The 25547-nt window shown below is 42.2% G+C and overlaps 1 protein-coding gene across 1 annotated transcript; it reads left to right on the top strand.

Annotated features, from left to right (window-relative positions):
• The first annotated feature begins 5923 nt into the window (after window positions 1-5923).
• On the top strand, window positions 5924-25177 carry ETNPPL (ethanolamine-phosphate phospho-lyase). Its single transcript, XM_077815127.1, has 13 exons — window positions 5924-6099; window positions 9930-10048; window positions 10216-10375; window positions 13262-13336; window positions 14456-14549; window positions 15692-15808; window positions 17692-17774; window positions 18203-18428; window positions 19814-19968; window positions 20462-20551; window positions 20907-21037; window positions 22682-22749; window positions 23397-25177. Exons 1-13 carry the CDS (start codon window positions 6044-6046, stop codon window positions 23529-23531), a joined length of 1509 nt encoding a protein of 502 aa, XP_077671253.1. The 5' UTR covers window positions 5924-6043; the 3' UTR covers window positions 23532-25177.
• Window positions 25178-25547: the final 370 nt, after the last annotated feature.

Raw genomic sequence — 25547 nt, 5'->3', positions numbered from 1 at the left:
GGCAACGGGCTTTGTTGCAAGGATAAGTTCCTGGGTTAGTGGTTCTGTTGTGTGGTATGTGGTTGTTGGTGAGTATTTGCTTCAGGTTGCGGGGCTGTCTGTAGGCAAGGACTGGCCTGTCTCCCAAGATTTGTGAGAGTGTTGGGTCATCCTTTAGGATAGGTTGTAGATCCTTAATAATGCGTTGGAGGGGTTTTAGTTGGGGGCTGAAGGTGACGGCTAGTGGCGTTCTGTTATTTTCTTTGTTAGGCCTGTCCTGTAGTAGGTAACTTCTGGGAACTCTTCTGGCTCTATCAATCTGTTTCTTTACTTCCGCAGGTGGGTATTGTAGTTGTAAGAAAGCTTGACAGAGATCTTGTAGGTGTTTGTCTCTGTCTGAGGGGTTGGAGCAAATGCGGTTGTATCGCAGAGCTTGGCTGTAGACGATGGATCGTGTGGTGTGGTCAGGGTGAAAGCTGGAGGCATGCAGGTAGGAATAGCGGTCAGTAGGTTTCCGGTATAGGGTGGTGTTTATGTGACCATTGTTTATTAGCACTGTAGTGTCCAGGAAGTGTATCTCTTGTGTGGACTGGACCAGGCTGAGGTTGGTGGTGGGATGGAAATTGTTGAAATCATGGTGGAATTCCTCAAGGGCTTCTTTTCCATGGGTCCAGATGATGAAGATGTCATCAATATAGCGCAAGTAGAGTAGGGGCTTTAGGGGACGAGAGCTAAAGGATGACCCAACACTCTCACAAATCTTGGGAGACAGGCCAGTCCTTGCCTACAGACAGCCCCGCAACCTGAAGCAAATACTCACCAACAACCACATACCACACAACAGAACCACTAACCCAGGAACTTATCCTTGCAACAAAGCCCGTTGCCAATTGTGCCCACATATCTATTCAGGGGACACCATCACAGGGCCTAATAACATCAGCCACACTATCAGAGGCTCGTTCACCTGCACATCCACCAATGTGATTTATGCCATCATGTGCCAGCAATGCCCCTCTGCCATGTACATTGGTCAAACTGGACAGTCTCTACGTAAAAGAATAAATGGACACAAATCAGATGTCAAGAATTATAACATTCATAAACCAGTCGGAGAACACTTCAATCTCTCTGGTCACGCAATCACAGACATGAAGGTCGCTATCTTAAAACAAAAAAACTTCAAATCCAGACTCCAGCGAGAAACTGCTGAATTGGAATTCATTTGCAAATTGGATACTATTAATTTAGGCTTAAATAGAGACTGGGAGTGGCTAAGTCATTATGCAAGGTAGCCTATTTCCTCTTGTTTTTTCCTACCCCCCCCCCCCCCTGATGTTCTGGTTTAACTTGGATTTAAACTTGGAGAGTGGCCAGTTTGGATGAGCTATTACCAGCAGGAGAGTGAGTTTGTGTGTGTATGGGGGTGGGTTTTTGGAGGGGGGTGAGGGAGTGAGAGAACCTGGATTTGTGCAGGAAATGGCCTAACTTCATTATCATGCACATTGTGTAAAGAGTTGTCACTTTGGATGGGCTATCACCAGCAGGAGAGTGAATTTGTGTGGCGGGGTGGAGGGTGAGAAAACCTGGATTTGTGCTGGAAATGGCTTTTAGATAAGCTATTACCAGCAGGACAGTGGGGTGGGAGGAGGTATTGTTTCATATTCTCTGTGTATATATAGAGTCTGCTGTAGTTTCCACGGTATGCATCTGATGAAGTGAGCTGTAGCTCACGAAAGCTCATGCTCAAATAAATTCGTTAGTCTCTAAGGTGCCACAAGTACTCCTTTTCTTTCTGCGAATACAGACTAACACGGCTGTTACTCTGAAACCTGTATATCTGCCTCACTCTCTAGGCCTTTCCACCATTCTCTAGCAGCCAGCCTACAGAGTTCTTTCTCCTAGTACTCCCTTCTCATCTGGGCTTCTTCACTACCCAGCTGGGCTTCATCTACATTTGTGCCTGGGCCACCCCCCAGATGCCTTAACTGGGGTCTCCATTTCCAGTTAACCCTTTTAGTGCCAGGCCTGATGGACATGAGGCTTTAAGTCATTTAGGATATATATGGTCCATTATTTCCTCCATTCTCTAGCAGCCAGACTACAGAGTTCTTTCTCCTAGTACTCCCTTCTCATCTGGGCTTCCTCACCACCCAGCTCCTCCTCCATTTAGGATATATATGGTCTATTATTTACCTAATATATTTTATAAGGGCTTGTCTACACAGGAGAGCTGTTCTGGAATAAAATAAGGTATGAGATTAACTATTCCAGAATAAGAATTTATACGTGGATGGGAAGAGCTAATCTGGTCTGGAATAATTCCATGTGTAGACAAACCCTAACCAATTATTTCCTTAGGTCTGGTGAACTCTGCTTGGCTAGTTACTGTTTTCATATCCTGTGGCACTCAGAAACTACTACAGGGTCACAGTTATGTCATGTGTCATGGTGAGAGCTCATCCTTACTTTGATGCTTTCCCATAGCTGGGCTCTGACTTTTGGTATGGAATGGACTTGTATGTTTGCATTTGTTTCTCTCCTGAAGTCAGTAGTAACAACAGTAATATTTATTCAAATGTCTTTCTCATCACATTGTGATAATTTGTTTTTGCATATTCCTTGAAAAATGAATGAAGAAAAAACAAAGATATTGATGAAAAAAGTGTGCCAAAATGGAGCATACCTGGTTAATTTTTTAAAACTCTTATCAATCCACTGAATCACTAGGGGCTAGTTTATGGCATTTATATTGCATCCCTATGGAGATGGTGGAGGAATGCAGAGCCCACCATCCCAACAAGCGCACTGGAGAGATTGTGCCTGCCTGAACCACAAGCTTTCTGGAGCTGTGTTAATGCAAGGGAGATATGCATAATTTGTTCCATCCATTAGGAGCAGATTACTCTCTCGAGTGCATTGATTCTGGAAGAAGGAATGCAAAGACTATGAGCCAGTGGGCCTTGGGAGGCTTCTTGATTGCCTTTCTGCCCCTGCTTGGCCATGTAAAGGCCTCTTTCAAGCTGTTCTCTAACAATCTATTTCTAGTTTATACCTGCCCTTTGCTGCGGGAGCTTATTGTTCCCATACCAAATGGAATTTCTATGATAATCTTCCCTCTCTCACCATTGGTATTTTGCGAAACTCATTGCACAATTCTAATGGACAGAGATTAACATACTTTTCCTACCAACAGAGGGCAGATGCAGACAGTGAAGGAAAGTGGCTTGTCCTTAAATGCCCTTACATCGTCCTTTCAGATTCCTTCACACTAATTTTCATGATAAAGCAGGGAAACAATGTCTGGGCTGGGCTGTCTCTAGTTTATATTAGTTTAATAAAGGGATTGTAACTAGGTCAGTATAAAATGTGCATGTCCTGAATTTTGTCTGTCACATCATTGTTTTGCAGCTTTTAGAAAAGGAGGCAAGAGAAAAAGGCAGTACAAATTGGCTTGGATCAAGACCTAAGCCAGGTTCAGACTTAACACAGCATCCGGGCATGCAGCAAGGCCCTATGCAAATGTACGTGGGGCCCAGTCTCTCTTCCTCTATTTGGGTGAATTCCCCTATCTCCATGTATCCGCTGACCCACAGATTGGCAACAACCTCACCTGTTTGTGAGGTAGCATAGTCTCTGATGTCTCTCCTACAAGGGCCAGGACCCTTGAATATGGAGATGAAGAGCAGCTACTCAAGCTGATGCAGGGAGTAGTAAGGAATTTGTCTGCTGACAAATGTTAGTACACTTCAGAATTATCATTTCAGGAATCCTGCTTACCTAGGTATGTCTACACTTAAACCACTACAGCCACACAGCTGCTGCTGCACTGCTATACCACTTAGCGTACACGCTACCGATGTGTGCTGTCCCCTCGGTGTAGGTAATTCACCTCCCTGAAAGGTGGTAGCTAGGTCAATGGAAGAATTCTTCTGTTGACCTAGAGCTGTCTACACCTGGGATAGGTACATCTTTCAGGGGATTGGATTTTTCACACGCCAAGAGCTGTAGCTGCGCCGATATAAGTTTCCAGTGTGGACAAGCCCTTCGGGAGACATCACTGCATCAGTTACACCTTAGGTTTTGAAAGTTTTTTCTATCACTATAACAGCTAGAGAGTGAGACTTAGGGCTGGTCTTCTCTAGCAAACTAGATTGACCCAGCTATGTCACTCAGATGTGTGAAAAATCCACACCCCTGAGAAACGTAGTTAAGCTGACCTAAGTTCCCATGTAGACAATGCTAGGCTGACAGCGGAATTCTTCCATCTCCCGAACTACCAGCTCTCAGAGAGGTGGTTTTACCACATTGACGGGAGAACCCCTCTGGTTGCTGTAGTGTCTACAGTGAAGTGCTACAGAAGTGCAGTTGCAACTCCGCAGCTGTACCACTGTCGAGTTTTAAGAGCAGGCATAGCCATGCTGTTTTAAATTAAAATTTACATTCTGGAGTAACAGCACCCAAACAAAGCAAAGAAAAGCATATTCGCTCATAGAGCTGATAATGATTTGACCTAGTTCAAGTCCTGATCTTTGCCTCCCAAAGATGTTGTAAAGGATAAGGGTAAATTCACTGATGTTTGTAAAACACTTTAAGAATTCAAAAATATTAGTGATGGCTGCACTCTGTTTTCTAGATGATGATGATTTATTTGGATTGCAGAAGCACAGAGGGCACCCAGTCAAGGATCAGGGCCCCATTGTGCTTAGGCACTGTACAAACACAGAACAACAAAGATGGTCCTTATATATTTGCCTGGCCTTACAGCTAGATCTGTAATAATGGATGGGTTCTAGGAAGTATGTAGATGAAATATTACGGCCCTTAAATTATGGTTCCAGGTTTGGTTAACTTAACTACCCTAGGTTGCCCATCAATTGAGTCTATAGCTAAGATGATATACATAACAAAAGTAATTTGATAAGTGGAATTTTCAAAAAGGTGTACACTGGGTATCAAAATAAAGGCAATGATGTTCATAGCTCACTGAAGTATTTATGATGTGTAGGTGGTGTGCTATGTACAAATGTCCTGTGTATATTTTAAAGGGTCCCCTGCAAAGTAATTTTGGACAGCGTCCCTTGTAAAAGTAAAGCCATTTTGTAAAAATGCAGTTCAGATGTTTGCAAGATTATGCTGTTTACGTTTTTTTATGAACCCTCGATCAGTACATTGAAAAACATAGCTCAGATATGTCCTGCTAGGCTACTGTGGGTTTAAGCAATTCGGCAGAATGACCTATCCTCTCAGTCAGACAGAAGCCAAACTATTTATTGGTCACTTTTGGCTAAACCCTGTGTAATATTAGGAAATTTGGCCAGAAAACTAAAATACTCTGTCCTACAGGACAATGCTTTGAAAGCTCAGGAGGGAAAGAACTGCAACCTAGCATGCCAAATTAACATAAGCTCTCTAAAAGCATGAGGTAAGTAATCCCCACAGCACCCCAGTGAGGCAGGTAAATAAGTCCTAGAAGTAAATCATCCAGGGGATAAAACAGAAAAGCAGTAGAAGTAGTAGGGCTTCACATTGGACAGTATTTGTATGGGCCTATTACATGGAACGCGGACGCTGGCAGTGAAGAGGAGCCAGGTAGTGAAGCAGAGGGAATTGTTGAGCCCCCTTGAGGAAGGTCCTCCATGGGGTGAAAGGAGAAAAGCAGAGAAGCAGTGGCCCAGAGGGGGAGGCAGTGGCCGGTGGAACAATGTTTAGAGTGGGGGCCGGGGGGGCTGAACACCATTGAACACCGCTGTTTACGATGGAAAGCACTCCAAGCCAGGGGGTGCGGCGCCCCGCGCCCCCATTTCCAGCAGCGCGGCCAGGAGAGCTGGGCCAGAGGGGAGGGAGGCCGGCTCTCTCCTGGGCAGGGCGGGGGCCGCGCAGAGCATAGCGCAGGAGGAGGGGTTTGGCAGGAGGCAGAGCAGAAGACGGGATAAAAGGAAGATGAGACAAACCGGCTCCCCGCCCCATCACCAGCCTCTTGGGACAAGGGCAGCGCAAGGCGGCAGGAGAAGAGGCGGGAGAGGCACAGCCGGCCAGCGCCCCGCGGGAGAGCAGCGCCGGCATGAGCGAGCTGTACAGCAAGGCGGAGACCCTGGAGCTGAGGCGAAAGCACATCGGGTGAGCAGGGCCAGGGCGCGGGAGAGGTCCCGCGGCACGGCCGGGCCGGGCCAGGCTGCTGGAGGGGGGCCGAGCTGTGGCCCCAGGTGCGGGGCAGGGGGAGCTGCCTCCTCGGGCGCAGAGCTCCCGGCTTTGCTTCTGGCGAGCCCCGCGGACCGAGCTGGCCACAGTCCCAGCAAGGGGCTGGCGGGAGCGGCCCCCTCTGTGGCCACCCGGCCGGCGGCTGAGCCCGCAGCCCCCTGAGCTTCTCCGCGCGGCGCATCCCTCCTGCCTGGCCCCTCCTCTTGCTGGGATCCCTCCCTTCCACCAGCGCTGCACACACGCTGCTTCTGCCCTCGGCTAAACCCGAGACAAACAGGAGGCTGCGGGGGCAGAGCGGCGATCAGGGTGTGACAGTCAGTGCCCTGCGCTCGGTTACATAAACCAGCCTCCACTGAGGTTACGTAAAACGAGGGGGTTTGTCTTCCTCCCCTCGGCACAAGCTGAGCAGAAGCCGGGATCAGAGGTTGCTACATTTTAAATATTTTATCCCCAAGTTTAAGTGTTTCTTCTGCCAGGAGAGCTGGACTAGAGAATTAAACGAATTTTGCAGCCACAATAATAGGTAGCATTTTGCTTCTAAGGTTGTTTTTCTAACAGTTTGTTTTAAGTAGACTCAATTCTAGCTGAAATCCACGAGCCCTGTATAATAAATGGAATGGGCATCAGCGAATGGGCTGCATATTTAAATACATACTAGACCTATAAAAATGACCAAAAGCATTGAGAGTTATTAATATTGTTAAGAGCACATGGTAATACTGCTTTCCCACAGAGAGCCTTGTGATCCAGGGAGCCATTATAATAATCATTTACAATCCTATAGAACCTTCACAAAGACCATCAACGTGCTCGAAAAATTACATAACCCAGAAGTTATACAGAGCTACCCGTGGGGAGGGCAGCAACCAGCAGATAGTGCATTGCAATAGTTATGTGGAGGGGAAAATTTGGTAAACACCTGCTCTTACATAAAGCTTCAAGCTGGAGCAGACCAAGCAAAGCCTGCCCTCCGTTGCACCCAGGCAAATTCACAGTAGCTGCACTGAAGTTAACTGGTTTATCACTGAAACTGCAGACCCTAGCATGCGATCTTGGTTTTAAAGGTCTCTTACCCATAGTGGAAATTGCATAGAATTTAGTTCACCTACCTCAGACATATGAAGGGCTGAATCATCCTGTTGGTAACCTGTGGCTTCAGGGAATTTTGACATGTCATAGTTGGTGCTTAAAGTAGTAAATCATCTTCCTTTGGTACCTTCCATTTGTGTGGCAAAACAATGTTGAGTTTACTTATATCAAATTTAAGTCATCATACATAGGTAGTACCTCCTCATTGTAGATAACTGGTGAAAGAAATACAAAGCAAGCAAGAGGAAGGTCAGTTTTTTAGTTTGTAATTCCGATATTTAAGACTTTGCCTCTTCCTGACAAATGCAGTCTCAAAAACTTACCGGTACTTATTTAATATACTGTACTTGATGGCAGATTGCACAAAAGTGAGCACCATAAAACTATGAAACAGAATAGAATGCCCAAAGTAAATTTTTAAAATGCTATTGTTTGGTTAATTCATGGACGAATTTAGCATAAATTCGCATAAAAGGGGGGTCTAAAGGGTTTGTCTTGAGCGTAACCTCGCACAGACAGCTGTGGTGCAGATTTTCCACACCAACTCTGTAGTGCTCCCTATTGTGCCACTCTTAAAAGCCTCTTCTTAGTCAAGACTGTGCAACTGTGATATAATGGGAAGTAGGGTGAGGCCATCAAATACTATTTTCTTTCTTGTGACCTGAGCCAGGATTGAAAGAAAATGTGAACTATAGCCTTGTCACGGTATGTATCCGATACCTGTTTATCATTTACCACAAGTTAAATAATATGGTTTTCTCCAGAGCATGTGGTCTTGATTAATATTTCACTAGGTCATGCCAAGTGAAAAGCTAATTCATCACTGTTAGATATGAAAGTACAAAGATGCTCACTGACTTTCTAATATTATGCTACTGCTAAAATACTCACTTGTTTAGACTCTTACGTGTATAGAGTCATATTGTGCCATCAATTGTTTTAATATGCTTAAAAATCAATGTCATCATAGCATGTAGAGCCAGTCATCTCTAAGGGCCAGATCTTGTGATCTGGGAGTCTTGCTTGAGTACACATTGCAGGATCAGGCTCTGTAAGGCAAACAACTACTAACTGAAAAACTGTACCAAAGAAATGATATTTGATAGTGTTCAGTCTGTTGCTTTACCTCCATTTCACTTTTGAATTGTCTTATGGCAGTAGATATGTAAGAGTAAATAAAGGGGAAATAGCTCTGAAAGATGCCCCTAGGTAACTGCTTAATCAGGCAGAAATTCAGACACTAAAATATTTCAAACACTATAGATTACATCTTATGAGTAACAGTTAGGGTCCGTGTATACAATTAATTGTATTGCATCAGGTCACCAGACAAAATGGACAATAAGGATGCTTTTAGGAAAGCAGTTTTATTATTTGGAAACAATCGCATCCCTCTTCGGTTAAATAAGTACTATGAAAGGTTTCTAAATGTTTTCTCCCTGTTCAGTAATATTTCTGAATATAACTGTATAGTAGGAATATGTGTCAGTGTTGCATGCTCAGAACAGAAAAAAGGGGAAAATTTTCAGACGTGCCTAAGTGACTTTAGGAGCCTGAGTCTCATTAAGTCAGTGGGATTTGGGTGCTTTTGAAAACAAGGCTTAGCCACTTTTGAAAATTTTGCCCAGAAAATCTCAGTACCCTAAGCCTGATTTTTCAGAAGCGCTGAGCACCTCTGAAAATTAAGCCCATCATATGTTGGCATTTTGTTCTAACATATGAACTCTATAAATCTCAGACATCAAATTCAGCATAGTCTTCCATTGTGCAATCAATTTTGGGCCATATATTTTTAAAAATTTCTTAAAAATTAATCCTATTTCCGGAGAGTTAATTTTTTATAAACTTTCATATTATGTGTAAATTAGTAAGACTGTGTCAGACAAACATAGCCAGACTTCCAAGGATGCAATATGGTGCACATTCCATTGTGCTCACAGGAAACCATACACAGGACTTTTGTACGCAGGGACACTCAGCAATGTTAATCCAAACTATGTTATAAATTGGATGAGTTAAATCATATTAAACTCCTGTGTGGACGCTTTTATTCAGAATCCAAGTGGCCTTAATTAAGTTTCACCACTGCAATTCTGAGTGTGTATATCTCCACACAGGAGGTTAATGTACTTTTAAATCACTCCTTTAGTTAATTTTGATTAATTTTTTTCTACGTTCCCATGTTCAAGCCCGTAGATACAAAAGCAGGGGTTTGAAAATAACCTCATTAAGGACCTGCTCTTGTTTCCATTGAAGTCAATGGGAGCCTTTCCATTCATTTTAATGAGTTGGTTCAGGCCTCACTTGGCCATCAGTTAAACTACAACATAGTATACAAAAAAATCATATTTGCTTCACAGGCACTTCATAGAAGAGATGGCCTCATTTACCTATAATCTACTGAATGGCTTCTGTGATTTTAATATTTCAAGCTTTGCCACTTCACTGATATAAAATAGCGTATTCCCTGGACTTCAGCAGCTGTCCATATGATGGTGAAGGTGCCTTTGAAGTCAGTGGCAGCTTTGCCTGTGCTGTGACTGCAGGAGTACATGGGATTTAGTTTTTGTTTTCCTGAGCCCTGAGATCATCAACTCTCAAGATTCTGAGGCAGGGCAACAACTGAGCAAGCTGAAATAATTTTATTCTATACTTTTTAGACCTTCATGCAAAGTTTTCTTTGCAAAAGACCCTATCAAGATAGTGCGTGCTCAGGGGCAGTATATGTATGATGAGAACGGAGAAAAATACCTGGATTGCATCAACAACGTTGCACATGGTAAGTACAAAAGCTCCATTGACTAAGTTTACGTCATTCCCACTAGAAATCAGAAGATCCTTTTTTCAAGGCAAGCTGACAGTGCTAGATTCAAGAGAGCTCCCTGACTCTCTTTGTGTGATTCAGTAACTGATCACGTCAGTAATTATTAATAATTTCTCGTTTAGTTGGCCACAGCCATCCCGATGTGATAAAGGCTGCAGTGAAACAAATGGAACTGCTCAACACCAATTCCCGATTCCTGCATGACAACCTTGTCCAGTATGCTAAGCGCCTCACAACTACCCTGCCAGAGAAACTCTCCGTTTGCTATTTTGTTAACTCTGGGTATGTCTGAAGGATTTTTCATTGACACTATTTTGTTGCTGTTTAAAAAGGACTTTGTCATGTCAGTTTAGGCCCAAATTTTAAACTGTGAAAAAACAGGGTTTAACAAAAGTAATACAAATGTTTCCATGGAAATTTATTTCTAAATTACTCTAGGAAAACTTGTTTTTTGTTTTGGTCGGACTCAAAAATATCCTGTGCAGTGTTTGCGACCCTCACCTTTGCTGTATTGTCTTAATCCATGAAAACCAGAAAGTGAAACTGACCCTCAGCAAAGTGAAATGGACTAGTCTGTTTTCATAGTCTATGCCAAGCTTATGCGAAAAGGAAACAAACAGCATGTAAATAATAGGAAAATACATAATTTGGTTAAACTAAACTAGAATGTTTAACAACCTTTTTAGTCAACGTTCTTGGCTTCACTGAAAGAAATTACATGTTCAAATGTATTCTAATCCCAGATCCCCGCCAAACATGAATATGCAGCACCATATTCATTCCTGGCATAGATCCCCAGAGAAATCACTAGCTTTGTGGACAGGCCCTGAACTCTGACGATTGGTCCTTAGCAGGGAAGATCCAGCTGTGATTGGAATCTATGGCGATTTTCCCATTGACTTCATTAGGACCAGATTTGACCCACAATATGGAAACTTTGAAGCAGTGATGATCCTTTTCTATAACAACTAGAGGAGACTACATCAGAAAGAGCTGATACCATGTATTTTCTGAAAATAGATCTGTGTATTTAGAAACAAGAGGGCTCAAAAGAAAGAAAACACAAAATTAAAATTCAGCAGAGAAATTTACTCAATTCTCTTTGGCTGATCTCTGTAGAGGCATCATGTATGTCTGTTTTAATCAACAGTCCACATTCTAATACGAAATGCTAAATGCTGCTATTCTTCAGTCCAAATAGATTTATAACCCAATATCCCTAAAGCGAGTGGATCTTTTTGTTTAGCATAGCCAAGCTTGCACATATCAGTACTACCTAAAATCCTTATTCAGTCATTGCTATAACATAGCCTCAGAGTGACTTGTATTCCCCATCACAAGTCTTGTTGCTTCTTCTTGTTCCAGCAAATGGATCATTGGGATATGTGGGTTGTACTATATTTTAAAGGGGGCAATATTGCAATAAAGATGATTTATTTTGTTTGGGATGTCTTACTGACCGAAGCCTATCTAAATCTTTCTACAAGATAGTCTGATGTACTGTAGGTTGATGGTTAGAGAGTAGTGTGGTTTGGTGCTGAGTGAGAGCCCTGACTTTCAAAGTAAACTTGGGTCTTCATCTGGGCCTGCTGCTATAAGGTGCTGAGCAGGATGTGGTCCATGTGGAGGCTGGGAAGCTGCTGGGAATTTTGTAACTTTAATATGAGTGGCAGTTGCATTGTTCTCCCAGCTGCTGGCTGCTGTATGAAGTGGTGTTATCTGTACAAAGGGGAGGTTAAAAAACGAGGCGTCCCTGTGGCACCTTAGAGACTAACAAATTTATTTGGGCATAAGCTTTCATGGGCTAGAACCCACTTCATCAGATGTATGAAGTAAAAGATACAGGAGCAGGTATAAATAGATGAAAGGATGTGGGTTGCTTTACCAAGTGTTAGGTCAGTCTAACGAGATAAATCAATTAACAGCAGGATACCAAGGGAGAAGAAATAACTTTTAAAGTGGTAAGAGAGACAGTTGACAAGAAGGTGTGAGTAACAGTAGGGAGAAATTAGTATTGGGGAAATTAAGTTTAGGTTTTGTAATGACCCAACCACTCCCAGTCTTTATTCAGGCCTAATCTGATGGTATCTAGTTTGCAAATTAATTCCAGTTCTGCAGCTTCACGTTGGAGTCTGATTTTGAAGTTTTTTTGTTGAAGAATTGCCACTTTGAGGTCTGTTAGTGAGTGACCAGAGAGATTGAAGTGTTCTCCTACTGGATTTTGAATGTTATGATTCCTGATGTCAGATTAGTGTCCATTTATTCTTTTGCATCCGGTTTGGCCAATGTAGATGGCAGAGGGGCATTGCTGGCACATGATGGCATATATCACATTGGTAGATGTGCAGGTGAACAAGCCCCGGATGGTGTGGCTGATGTGGTTAGGTCCTATGATGGTGTCCCTTGAATAGATATGTGGACAGAGTTGGCACCAGGGTTTGTAGCAGGGTTTGGTCCCTGGGTTGGTGTTTTTGTTGTGTGGTGTGTAGTTGCTGGTGAGTATTTGCTTCAGGTTGGGGGGCTGTCTGTAAGTGTGGACTGGTCTGTCTCCCAAGGTCTGTGAGAGTGAGGGGTTGTCCTTCAGGATAGGTTGTAGATCCTTGATAATGTGCTGGAGAGGTTTTAGGTGGGGGCTGTAGGTGACGGCTAGTGGCCTTCTGTTACTTTCTTTGTTGGGCCTGTTCTGTAGTAGGTGACTTCTTGCTACCCTTCTGGCTCTGTCAATCTGTTTCTTCACTTCAGCAGGTGGATACTGCAGTTTTAAGAATGCTTGATGGAGATCTTGTAGGTGTTTGTCTCTGAGGGATCAGGGCAAATGCGGTTGTATCTTAGAGCTTGGCTGTAGACAATGGATCATGTGATGCGGTCTGGATGAAAGCTGTAAAGTGCCCACAAGCAAACAGGGCTAGAGGAATAAAGCATCTCTTTGTTTGATACATATACAAAGAGCTGTTTTCCCTCTTATGTGGTATTTATGTTCTGAATCATAGCATTCTAATCTGAATAACAGAGCCTGCTGTGTTGATTGTTTGTATTAATCAATTCCATACCCTTTTTCTGTTTTAAATTAAAATGACTGGTAAGTGCTTGCTTACCATCTAGCCCTGGTGTTGCAATAAACCATTTTGTAGGTGTGTATAGTCCCCTAATTTATTTATTATTTTGTAGATCTGAAGCCAATGACCTCGCCTTACGACTGGCTCGGCAGTATCGCGGACACCAAGATGTGATCACCCTTGACCAGTAAGTTTGCAGAATAGCATATAGAATGCAACTAGCCACTTCCGCAGTATCTTCAGAGGTCAACTCTATACAGTTGTATGGTATATTTCAGTGAAAGATCAATGTTGCCTTCATACAAACATTATAATTAAATACAGACAGCTCCATTTAAAGTGATGCTAACTAGGTTTTGAGACACAATCTGACAACAAGAAGTAAACTGAGATCTGAAGGGACACTAAAGTTTGGTGGGTCTGAAAGCTGAGCTACCATGATAGATGTCCTAAACTAGGCCTGATTGCACACACTTATGCAGGAAAAATATCCAGAGAGCTACACTCAATTAATGTTTTACCTATGTGACAACTACACAGACTAGAAAACTTACAATTCTATATATGTGGGTTTGCCGTGGGGACAGGGGGGTTTAGTTGATCTATGCTGTGTTGTTGTTGTTGTAAATCCTAGACTCACACTGTCACAGTGGCCAAACTGGTGCTACAACATTAAGAACTAACTTTTCAAAAGGGCAGATGCCCAGCCTCCCTTTTGACATGCTATAAAATTTGTGCTCCATAATTAACTGGAGCAAATCTGAGTGTTTGTGTACCCGACTATCTGATTTGCAGCCCTCTTTTAGAGTCTGCCAAAATCAGACAACATTGACTAAATCCCAGGTTAAGGGCCCTTGTGGAATACCTCAGGGGAGAGGATTCCGACACCCAAGTGCAGTGGCAGCTGGCAGGTGATGGCTGGAGCAGAGGTGGGACATGGAAGGCTGGAGATAGGAGGGGTTGTGGCCAAGGTGTACTGGCTCCCAGCAATTCTGCATCCTTTCAAAATCCTGTGGGCCATTGTTACAGGTAGACTTAGGAAGACACAAACTTTTTCTGTCCTTTCAGTGGCAGGGATGAATTTGGCTTATTAATTCCAATCCTGCTCCACTGAAGTGAATAATAAAACTCCCACTGCCTTCATTAGGTCCAGGAGTGGTCCAATTAACTTGAGCAGCCCCCACAAACACCACCCCCATGTTTCTGGGTACTTTTTTTAATTCTGGGTTGTGTGTGTGCGCAGTTGTGAATTTTAGCTTTTCTAAAACCTTAATGATAGTGATTTTGCATTTAACTCCCATTGCAGTGCTTACCATGGTCATGTTTCTTCTCTGATTGACATTAGTCCATATAAATTTAATCAGCTGGGGAAGGAGGGCAAAAAAGAGTTTGTGCATGTGGTGAGTATTTTTTCAACTGCATATAAATTACTGTCCTTTGTAGGTGTTTTTTCCCTTTCCTCTAGAGTCATTTCAAAATCTGCTTGTGTGCTAGCTTTATTTCCCCAGATAAAATTATTCCTAACCTGTCATACTATACACTCCTGTCATTTTATAACAAAGGATTAAATTCAGCAGAAATGTTTGCTGCTGGATTTGTAACAAGTGGCTTATTACTAGCTTTGATGCTGAATTGCAATACAATGTAATGATATATTAATTTATGGGTAAGGAAATCAGTAAACAGCTGATTAGCACTCACCTGGTTAAAGCTCGAGTGAGCCTCCCACTGCAAATCTCCAGCCCTAAGTCATATGTAGGCCTCCATCCAGCTATCTCCCACTCTAGATCTGGTGCTACAGCTCTCGTGCCAATGACATTCCCCAGGCTGGGTTCTACCTTCCAATGACCCCTCCCTGGCCCTTTGAACCCTCCCCACACTGTTCGTAGGGGTTGGCAAGCCTGTGGCAGGCCCACCTTCTCTCACAAAATAGGAGGCCAAGCGGTACAAATGAAGCACAGGTTTCCCATGGAAGGAAGGGGCATCAACTATTCTTGCAGTCTGTAAGAACTGGAGTCAGTCAGTACTATAGACCAGGAACTAGTGGTGGCTATGGGCTGAATGGATGCATGTGGTGGAAGGCTCTTTGAAGAATGGAGGCCTGGAAGGTTGCTAGCGCTAAGTGGCTAAGGCTTCCACTCGGGAAAGTGCATTGACATTGCTCTGAATAATGACTTCATGGCTCTTCCCTGAACAAGTTAAACTTAAACAAGGGGAATAGTCCTGCCCTCATACATTTACTCATCTCTGTATTTCCTATAAACAGAGCTAAGCCCTGGAAAAGAAGACATTAGTCAAATACTTATTTCACATCTAGAGGAAAGTATCTTTCCTGTAATACATGGTACAAGTTTCAACTCCTAATAGTGTACATGAAGTTCAAGGCAGAAATTCAGAATATCCAAACTTTGTGATATGTATGAGAGAAGGTGGTATTTTTTCCGATACAGTTACATCCCTAATGAAAAACACTGGGAACTGTCCAATAGAAAATGCATATTGCAAGAAGGCATGCATTTGAAATAAACTCTGCTGCTTTCAGGCTCATTCTCCAGATATCTACAGAGGAAAATACAGGGAAGATCATCCAGATCCAGCAAACGCTTATGCAGATGATGTGAAAAAGATTATTGAAGAAGCTGAGAAGAGTGGGCGCAAGGTTTGTAGCATGAGCTGTAGAAACACTGTAACCCTGTTCATGTTTAGTAATGAAACTACATCTGTTGGCAAAATAATAGGGGGGAAAGGAGACAAAAGATCAGCATCTACACAGTGCAATTTCTTCTCCTTTTCTGCCTTCACTCTTCTGTTATGGGTTTTATATTCTAAGGCTTCCATTTTCCCCTTGATGCACTTTCATAACTCTCATTAACATCCATGAAAGTTATATGCAAGGATCAAGAGGAGAATAGACTCATAAAGGAGCAAATAAATCAAAAGTTGTTTAATTCACTATTTTGTGAGCCTTTGAAACACAGTCAAGCTTTCAAGTCCTGTTTGAGAGATTATGGTGAAAGTGTTAGACAGGACATCTAGAAAACCACTGCCTGGAGAACAGATAAATGAGGAAAATCACGTTTCTAAATTCACCATTGCATTCAAGCACATTGAGATAAATGTATTGCACTTTTACGCCTCATAACTTGGAATCCAAGTACAAGCTGGTGATAACCTGTGCTACAATCGTGGATGCATGTGGCAGCTAGCAGGTGATAGCTGGAGCAGAGGTGGGACATGGAAGGCTGGAGATGGGAGGGGTTGTGGCCAAGATGTACTGACTCCCAGCAATTCTACATCCTTTCAAAATCCTATAAAATTGGATTTAGAATGTCTGTTATCCAGTGCTTCCTGGGACAATTCTAATTTTTTTGAAGACTGCTAGGGATTGATCTAAAGCCTGCTGAAGCCAATAGAAAGACCGCAATGGATATTGGATCAAACAGTCCCCTTTTAGTCCAAAGGGTTACATCACCTGTCTTTAATTTCTTCATCAATTTTTTTTCTTTTTTTGACTAACTGACAGTTTTTTTTTCTTTTCTTGTCTTCCTTTTTTCCCTCCTTTTGCATATCTTCTTAGGTTTTGGTGCCGTAGACCTGTGACAGAACAAGTTGTGATAAAGGCTAAAGTCTCACATGCTATGGGGACCCTCGTACTGTTTGGCAGTAGTGTGCCTCTTCGAATATAGTGTACACTTCTTTACACGTTACTGCTCGACCTTGTTTCCAGGAAGACTGCATTGCTGGCCAGCTCGCGTGCACCTGTTGATGCTCAGGGAGGGTTGCACAAGCGGTGTGGGAGGCAATCTGTTACATAGCAGACTTGTGGTGACGCTCCTGGGAGATCTGGGGTAACACTGTCTGTGCTGCACAGACTTAATGTTGACAAGGAATGTAAAACTTGATGTTCCAGTGTATCTGATCTGCTGCTGTTGCCCTTCCTGATTTGGAATAACTACTTTTTTTCATTCCTAGCAACTGGAATTACTTCACCTATAGATTCTCTTTTGTGAAGTGCCTTGCCCTAATATATTGCTTGTTTAGTCATTTGCCTGAGGCAGGGGTGCCCAAAGCAAAGCCAGGGTGTTCTAAAAATGCAAACTCTGTCTGCCCTGTCCCTGGCCACCACAGGTTTCTACTGCTGGTGTTCCCTGACACTAAGCAATTTCTATTCATCTATCAGGGAAATCATAAGTACCAGTAAGTATGTATTTTTTTAATTGAAATTTCTATGTAAACTTACATGGACCTTATAAACCTGATCCAACTCCCACTGAGGCCAGTGGGACATCAGTGGCTGGTGGTTTAGGTCCTGGATGTGGCCCTTTGATTTCTGGCAGGCTGCCAGCGTGGCCCTCGGTGTTGCAAATTTGGGCACCCCTAATGGAAATGTTATGCCTTAGACATTGACCACAAACCACAGCTGTCCATCCCAGCATGTTATTAAAGTCACCCAGATCTTTACAATTTCTTTCTGTGAGCGTTAGCTTATTTGCAAAGGCTAGATAGAGGAACATTGCTCTTACTTCATCTTCTTTTATGTAGATTGCGGCCTTTATTGCTGAATCCATGCAGAGTTGCGGAGGCCAAATAATTCCACCTGCAGGCTACTTCCAGAAAGTGGCAGAGTATGTACAATACTTGGAATGGGCATAGCTGAGAAGTTACGCAGAGTAATAGGTTGAGGCTACAGGCTTATTCTATTAATCCCTTAGGGGGTTTTTTGTCCTTCATTTTTGTTCCACCTTTTAAATACCATTATGTAACTCATGTCCAATGGAATTTTCAGTTATCAATCACTGTAAAAAATACAATCCATATGTGTATCATTAAAAAGCAAACAAGTAGCTTGAAATGGAGTGATTTAAACATCAACCATAAAATGCAGTTGTGAGGTTTTGTCTGAAATCTTCTAAATTAATTGTATGCTCATTGGGAACAGGGACTAAGTCAAATTGTAAACTTCTGTAACACACCCTCCTTTGCGCTAAAATAGGCCTGGACACTAGAATCCTATTATGTGGTGTGGCATTTGGACTGTTCCTTTTGTTTTCAGATATGTGCATAAGGCAGGTGGCGTATTCATAGCTGATGAAGTCCAGGTTGGTTTTGGTCGAGTTGGGAAACATTTTTGGGGTTTCCAGTTGCAAGGCAAAGACTTCGTACCCGATATTGTCACCATGGGAAAGCCAATTGGCAATGGCCATCCAATGTCTTGTGTGGTTACAACAAGAGAGATTGCTGAAGCCTTCGGTGCCTCTGGATTGGAGTATTTCAACACGGTAACGTTCCAGATGAAAGTCTTCCTTTTTACTCCTACAATAGCTTTAGTCTGTATTCAGTGCTTGCAGAAGATGCTGGGTTCATAGAGCTGGAGAACTGTAAGGGCCTAAGTTTCAAAAAACTCAGTATCCAACTTTGGAGCCAGATTTTCAAAAGAGCTCTGCTCCCATGTAGACTCCTAAAAGGAAGTGGTCAGGTTTTCAAAAGTGCTCAGCACCCAACAGCTCCCATTGAGAACCAGAATTCCATGGGGCCCTCATTTTCTTTACCTTTCAGGGGCAGCTAAACACTCTCCCTGTATCAGGAAACACTGGAGCTGTGCAAATATTGCAAAGCCACTACTTTGATTTCGTCTCGCCTGTTCAGTCAGATGTCTGCCATCTTTTCCATTGTGACTGAGTCTTGTCACTAACTGCAACCAAGTTCCATTACTTAGTTGGAGTCCCTTTAAGCTTTAGATGGCAGAGATTCTGAGAGGTGGCTGTGGAACCGTATGACTGGAATGCCGTAAATGCTATTCACTAAGAACTTTGGAAAAAACACCATCAGGGTCAATTTATATCATCAACATCTTTAAAAGAATGAATGATTGTAATGTTACACCCTATCCAGCAGAAGATAATGGCTCACATTGTCCCTCTGAGCTCACATATGGAGGGGACACTCAAAATGGATCTTACCTTTTCCATATGGAAGGCTGGTCAACTGCCTCAACAGCATCATCCATTTCTCTCTCATACAGTTGCTGGACCAAGAAAATGCCAGTAGTTGTCCAAGCTTCTGAACCTACAAAAAAAGGGAGGGGAGGGGCAGGATTAGACAGTTGTATGGATCACACAAATATCCAGAGTTGTAATAATTGAGTATTGGAAGGGAAATAAAACCTCATGTTTCGGGGCTTAAACAGCTCTTTAACTATTAAGAGTTAGGGTGAGACCTTCGGGGCGTATGTGGGGAGGGGAAATAGGACAGATTACCCCACCCCTGTCTACTGCAGGGTTTCTTGCAGCTGCCTCTGAAGCATCCAATTCTGGCCATTGTCTATAACAGTATACTGGACTATATGGACCTAGGGCTGATATAGCATGGCAATTCCTGTGGTCCTATGTTTTTGCAACCTAAGGCTGAGGAACAACTGGGGAGGGACATCTCGGGTGCACCCCACTGCACTGCATGGTTGGGGGGAGAGGGGCAAGGGAGGGAGGATCCAGTATCCCATTTTCTTCCTGAGCAACCACGCTGGGACTAAGCACAATGTTGCCTAAAGTCCCTTTCTTTAAGCTTTGTTCACATTTTACTGACGTGGGAAATGTTAGTGAAGCCTCCAAGGATGGAGGCAGAACAGAATTTCAACCACTGTTTTTCCATTTGTCTTTGCCTTCAGTTTGGAGGCAATCCAGTGTCCTGTGCTATTGGCCTGGCTGTGCTCGATGTAATTGAAAAAGATGATCTCCAAGGAAATGCCATACGAGTAGGGAATTATCTAACAGAGCTGCTGAACAAACAAAAGGAAAAACATCCTTTAATAGGAGATGTCAGGTAGGTACCTCAGGGTACAATCAAGAAGTTCCCAGGCAGAAGGTGGGACAGAGAAGTGGTTATTCTGGTAGCCCAATAGGCAAAGAATATAGGACAAAAATGAGGAAATTATAAGTGATGATTATGTCTCGTAAATTATCCAAAAAATGGATCCCCTCAAATTTCCTGGTTTTTGTTTTTATTCATGTCATGGGTTAAAATCCCAATCCAAGCTGTAAGTATAAATAACAACGAATCAACTTACAGGTAGTTTGGACCTACAGGAGGTAATGAGAGGCTTTTCTCTTTAACTGATAAAGCAACTTTATTAAGCCAGCAATGTGTATATCTTTACGAATAGCATTGAAAAACTTAGTACATGAAAGAGTAGTATCTTTCTCTATATATTTGACTCACTTGCTGGAATTGTTGGAGCAGTGTTACTATCTGTGCAAGAGAGGGGCTTTGCTATTGGACAGTGGATCTTATCGTTCTTCCTCCCTTTATGTTCTAGGGGTATTGGCTTGTTTGTTGGAGTAGATCTGGTGAAGGATCAACTGACGAGAACACCTGCCACAGCTGAAGCCCAGCATATTATCTACAAGTAAATATTTATCTTCTGTGTCCATGCATAAAGTACACTGGGGGCAATCTCAATCTGACCCTTTACCGGCCTTTTCTTAAGGAGGTTGAAAACCTTGATTTTTCTCCAGCAGATGTACACACACCACTTTAACTGGAAATTAATATAACCTTTGATTTAGTATTAGAAGACGCAGACAGTGGCCCAACCCCTGACCTGGTATAAGCAGATGTAATTCTCTAACCTTCAGCATTGTTACATCTACATACAACAGCCTGGCGTTTGGTCTGATGGACCTCTCTGCATCCTGACATATGCAAGTTACATTGTGCACTTATGATGCACATGTAAAAAGGCATCTTTGTTTTCTACACAGACTGAAAGAACAGCGGATCCTCCTAAGTGCGGATGGACCCCATAGAAACATTCTGAAATTTAAACCACCCATGTGCTTCACTATGGAAGATGCAAAGCTTGTAGTGGACCAGATTGATGAACTCCTCACAGGTATGCATGCATTACAGAATGTCCCTCCTTGTTTGTTTCCACATGATATGCCGGAAACACCCCCTAAAACCACTGAAATCTATACCATTACGTACAGAAAATCGCAGCAAAGATTCATAGGAAAGCTGGCTTTTAAAACTTTATTTCCCTTTCCTTGACAGAGCTGTTCCCCTGGCTCTATCCTAACAGACTTTCTTAATGCAGTTTTTTATAAATTATGTATAGGGCCCTTTATTTACATTGATGTGAACCTGTCAGGTCAAATCCTGCACTTACCTCTGCCACATCCCCATTATTTATTATTGTCTGTCTGTTTCTGGTGATACCCCTAACATGGTAGACAGCAGAATTCCTACCCTCAAGGGTTTTGAAGTTAATGGGGTTGCAGAAGATGTAAGTCATCACAGGATTTGGCCCACTGACTTTAAAGAGGTTGCACAGGTGTTGGATAGATCAGTAAATGGCTAAACTTTTCAAAGTGACCTCTAATATTGGATTCTTCAGTTTTTCCTTGCACAACTTTCAACGTGATGGGTCAAATTCTGCTCTCCTTTACATCCCTGCAATCCTGCAGACTCCTCTGTTCTGTGACAGGCAATTGGCCCAATGCCAAATTACCCCAAAAATGTGGGTGCATAAAGGCACCTTTACATTCTCTATTCCTCATCTGTATCGAGTACTTCTTGGCCACAACTGAGGATCTGGCTCAGTGGTGTTCATCATCATGTTCCTATTACGCCTCTGGCGTTTAGGGCCGTGACGAAGCTCCTCCACGCCTGTCTGTTTCTGGCAAGTCTTTCAATGGTTCCCCAGCTGTGCCCCAGGTTTTTTAGCTCGGCTTCCACAGCTCTTCGCCAGGTTGTTTTGGGGCGACCTCTTTTTCGCTTGCCTTCACGTGTCCATCTTATTGCCAGTCTGGTGATGGAATCAGTTTCCACCCAAAGCACATGGCCAATCCATCTCCAACGCCTCCTGGCAATGATGGTGCTCAGATCCTCTTGGCTGCACTGTGTCAACAGATCTTGGTTTGAGATTGTTCTGGGACAAAAGATACGGAGGATTTTTCTGAGGCTGGTTGCATGGAATGGAGACAGTTTGGACATCTCATACTTTCTCATTCCCCAGCATTCTGCACCATAAAGTAGTGCTGAAAGTATGCAGCTCTGATAAATCTGGAGTTTGGTTTTGGTGTTGTATTTTGATTATTTCCAGACTGCATTTAAGATCCTGAAGGTATTCCTGGCTTTATTGATTTTGTTCCGGATCTCCTGGCTTGTTCCACCATCCTGGAGTTACAATGGTGTAAATTAAGTCAAAATTAGGCCCTTTATTTATGTGCCAACCTGAAGGCAGATCTGTACAGAAGTGCTAAGCTTGCAAATTTCACCTCTGCTCTAAATGCCTACCATCCTCAGGCCACTAATCATGGTAAATTCATCATTCTCCAATGAGGTGTGTTAGAAAGGGTTAATTAGTTCTTCAGTTAAGCTTATTATCTTTCTGTGCAGTGAACATGTGGCTAGTAGCTCCAGTGCAGTATTGTCAAGGTAATAGACATTACACCGTTTTATGGGTGCAATTATTGTAACAGTGATAATGCTTGGCCATGAAAACATGATCATTGAATACTTTTGCTTGTTTTAGCTTTGGAAGAAGCAACTGGAGCCAGGACAGGAAATGGAAGATCTACAACTGCACAACATAAAAGAAAAGTAAGTGTTGGGGAAGCACATACAAATGACTTTAGTGGAGGTATAGCATAAACCCAGAGGTGTAAGTGATCTAGACTGATGTAACTGAGATCAGAATCTGATCTATGATAAGAGAAGACAGAAAACAATCTGTTATGATTCCTGTTACTGAACAAATATGAAGAGCTGAGTAACAGACTATATTCTTTAAATATTATTTTCAAAAAGTTTCAAGGATTTCACTTCCATTTCATACCTTTGAGTGTGAGTAGCCTACATTATTGGACCCCATAGATTGTAGTGTTAGCCTTGGACACTAAAAGTATGCATATTACAGATAGCCCTGCAAGGTTCCGTAAAGAGCATATGCTGTGTGTGTTTTCTGATGATGTCCTGAAGGGCTGGAGAGCAATAATTTAATCTCCCAGTAGGATGACTATTAAGGCAGAGATCTTATACTAATGGCTACTCTAGAAATACCATAAATGGAGCCTACGCCTCCTTTCGCATACACCTGTGTGAAAGTGGAGTAACTCCATTAATCTGCATGGAATAGCTTCACTGAAAGAGGAAAATCAGGCAGACAGCTTCCTAACCCTACAGCCAAAGTATGGGATTAGAGATTGATACAAACGCAGGCTTATTCATTAAAACTTTTTGCGTTTCAGATGACTAATGAAGGGAATTCCCAGTCAGACTGTATCGGTGAAAGCATCAACCATATCAACGGTACTGCCTGCAGACAAAAAAAGGGCTTGTACACTGATAACCGTACAGTGCCTTGTAAAAGGATCAGAACATGAAAGGAGACGTTTTCTTTAGATCGTGTATTTAAAAAAAACAAAAAAAGGATGAGTGGATGTGTGCAAGTATCATACTGATTATTCAGGGTCCAATCCTGCCTTCTTACGTGAGCAAGACTCCATGTAGCTTTATTGGTAGTTTAAAATACATTTTCACCCACATAAGGACTGCAGGGTCAGCCCTTGAACTTAACCAGATTAGGGGTGTGCTAAATAAAGTTCTGATTTTTAACCCTCTTGGGTCATGATATTTAGGTCTGGTATAAGTGGATGCATCTCCACTGAAATTCATGGAGTTGCTTCTGCTTACGTAAGGTCAGAATTTGGGCCATTGTGCTTAATAACCATGGAACCACAGGACCAATCCTATTAAATCCTTGTTTGCAAAGCATTACACCTTTTTATGTATTTGAAATTTCAGTGTGCAGTATTGAGATGTTAATTACTTTCCATGTTTTAATGGCTCAGTTTACAACACAAAGCTTGAGAGACAATTCACCCTGGGAGAAGATTTAGGGCCTATGGACCAGGTCCTCAGCTGATATAAATTGGTATTACTGTAGTGAAGAAAATAGAGCTCTGCCAAGTTTATACCCACTAAGGATTAGGGTTGGTGTGTACAATTATATGAACACAACATGTATGCAAGATTCCCACTTAATATTTAGAGATTAAAAGAGTTTGAATCATAGTTTTTTGCATAGCAAGTGACTATAATTTATTAAATTTTTTGTTATGGGTAAGTGGCAATCTACTCAAAAATTATCTACAGTAAAAATTACTGTAAAGAGACTCTGTTTAAAACAAAAGACATCTTTCCATGCACAACAAATGCAGGAAGATTTTAAAAATCAATTACTTTAACCTCAGGCTAGCATGAAAATGAGATTTCCAGGGGTAACCCCAATTTGAATTCTTATGATTTTAGACATTTTTAATTGTTGTACTAGCCTCATACAAAATCGGGTCTGATCCTCTGAAGTGCTGAATGCCGTCAATTCCCATGAAAGATAGTCAACAAACCTTGAGGGTGCTCTGCACCTGGCAGGATTGGGACCTCAAACATATAACATTAGTTACATTACTAAAAGGGGAATAGAGCATGAGACACAGAACAAACTAACACAAGGATCAGATGGTATTCTTACTCCAGCTTCCCAGATGGGTTTGGGTGGGAGCAGAATCCAGAGGAGCTTAGCTGTTCCCCTTGCTCACCCCAGTTTAAGCACTTTGGACTTGTTTTTCTGCTGCTAGCAGTAACATGGACCTTGCATTGCACGGTGTGAGTGTTAAAGTTGGATCAGGGCTTTCAAGTGTCACAATTTTAATGCATGCACAAGTAGGCTTTATGGAACTAATTGAGGGTTTTTAAAAATGAGTTATATTTACTTTAACAAAGACAATATGGCTTTATAATTTTCATTTACTAAGTTTTGCTGCTTTATACTTGTTAATGACTTTTCATTAATTGCATATGACTGAAAACTAAGAGGTTCTGCTATTTCTAGTCAGTCTTATCTAGTTTTATACCTTCAACCATTATGTTATATTGGTATTTTCTGTATGAACTCTTCTGGTAGCATCAAGCCAGCTCATTAACTGTTCAGCGATCCTTGGTTATTTCAAAAATTAAAGTTATTTGTAAACACAAAGACCTTGTGCACTTTGTTTTGAATTTAACCATTTACTCTTTTAAACACTCAGTTAATGAGGAAAGTAGTGTTCTGGTGCTTACTCCTGTCTACCTCCCCCAAGCCAAGGGTTGGCTTCAAATTGAGTTATATACAGGCATAGCTTTATTGCTATATACATGGCTTTATTGCACAGATTATAAACTAGTCAGGTTTTGTCTATACTGGAATCTAAAATGGCCTTTAGCACCTTTCTAGAACAGTTTCTAAACACTTCTGAAAAAAGCCTCTCATTTAGAAGCAACAGAAGATCTTCATTCTCTATCTGTGGCCATCTCATTTTAACATGGCATATATCCCCATGCAGCTGATTAACAGAGTACAG

The sequence above is a fragment of the Eretmochelys imbricata genome, chromosome 4 (assembly GCF_965152235.1).
Source record: "Eretmochelys imbricata isolate rEreImb1 chromosome 4, rEreImb1.hap1, whole genome shotgun sequence".
NCBI classification, from domain to species: Eukaryota; Metazoa; Chordata; order Testudines; family Cheloniidae; genus Eretmochelys; species Eretmochelys imbricata.
The sequence above is the reverse complement of the archived record's forward strand: the minus strand, read 5'-3'. Positions and strand labels throughout refer to the sequence as shown.

Coding starts and splice junctions, on each gene's coding strand:
- ETNPPL (XM_077815127.1), top strand. CDS start 6,044: ATGAGCGAGCTGTACAGCAAGGCGGAGACCCTGGAGCTGAGGCGAAAG. Junction 18,429..19,813: donor GATTGGAGTATTTCAACACG/GTAACGTTCCAG, acceptor CTTTGCCTTCAG/TTTGGAGGCAATCCAGTGTC. Junction 19,969..20,461: donor CCTTTAATAGGAGATGTCAG/GTAGGTACCTCA, acceptor TTTATGTTCTAG/GGGTATTGGCTTGTTTGTTG.